This window comes from Wasmannia auropunctata, unplaced genomic scaffold (genome assembly GCF_000956235.1).
Source record: "Wasmannia auropunctata unplaced genomic scaffold, wasmannia.A_1.0 LD310996.1, whole genome shotgun sequence".
Taxonomy (NCBI): Eukaryota; Metazoa; Arthropoda; class Insecta; order Hymenoptera; family Formicidae; genus Wasmannia; species Wasmannia auropunctata.
In genome coordinates this window covers 1-1047 of record NW_012051894.1, presented here as the reverse complement: position 1 = coordinate 1047, position 1047 = coordinate 1, and the positions used below count along the sequence as shown (strand labels likewise).

At 35.0% G+C, this 1047-nt stretch overlaps 1 protein-coding gene across 1 annotated transcript; it reads right to left on the bottom strand.

Annotated features, from left to right (window-relative positions):
• Positions 1–385: 385 nt before the first annotated feature.
• On the bottom strand, positions 386–878 carry LOC105461011 (general transcription factor 3C polypeptide 2-like; the record flags this gene model as incomplete). The annotated part of the gene is made up of 2 exons (XM_011707506.1): positions 386–545; positions 633–878. Coding segments are annotated over 2 exons (370 nt in total), but the record flags the coding sequence as incomplete, so codon positions are not given.
• Positions 879–1047: the final 169 nt, after the last annotated feature.

Sequence of the window (1047 nt, the reverse complement as noted above, 5' to 3'; positions counted from 1 at the left end):
TTTTATTGAAAAATATTTATTTTCATAATGATTTTAATACTTATAACTATTTTATTTTATTTAACAAATTTAATATGAACGTTCTAGATCTAACGAAACATTAATTAATAAATTCGCTGTTCATCTGAAAGAATGGACACCCCACCTCTCAAAGCCAAAAATTATTATAATAAACAATAAATTCATCACGCGCTGGTGCGTGACCGACTATTTGCGAAGAAGTCTTATCACGCGTTGGCGTGTGATAGGCAGTGAACGTATTGAAAAACAGTTTTATTGAAAAGTATATTTATTTTTACAATAATTTTAATATTTTATTAGTCCTTCGGCTTTTATTAGCCTTTTCCAAGAAACTACAAATTGAGGATGCTTTATACTTATGGCCAAGATTGTACACGAAAAATAATTTAGATTACGGATATTACTTATGTCCATGCTCCTTCGTCCACGACAGCCTGGTACACTGCCAGTTTTGTTCATTATTGTCATACATAAGAATATTCTTGACCAATGTTATTACCGGATCGGTCTTGTAAATCGGCCACCTTGAAGCAGAATGCATGAAAATTTCTTTATGAATAACGAAGGAAAAAAATAATAAATAATAATAACGCAGTCAATGTATGACTCACGAATTGTCTTCCGTTTTTTCGAATTTAAGTTCGTCCGCGAACGGTAGCGAATAAATATGTATACATCCATCGGAGCATGCAGCTGCAAGTAATCCCATTCGCCTGAGATCACTTCCGCCCGCTTTGTAGTTACCAAGATCGACATCCTGATAGCATCCTGACGGGCACCACTCTAAGCACCAAACTGTACCGCTATTATGCGCAATCGCGTAGGCTAAGACGGGCGATTTATTTTCACTATTAACTCTGAAAAGAATACAATGTAATCTCAATAACGTTATAAATTGTAGCGTTATAGAGTGACGCGTTGTTTCGTGTGACAGTAGTCGACTTGTAGTTGAAGAGTCCCAAGTTTTGTGATTGTCACTCCATGTATGTCTCGATTTTATAAAAGGATTGGAAATTAAATATTGTG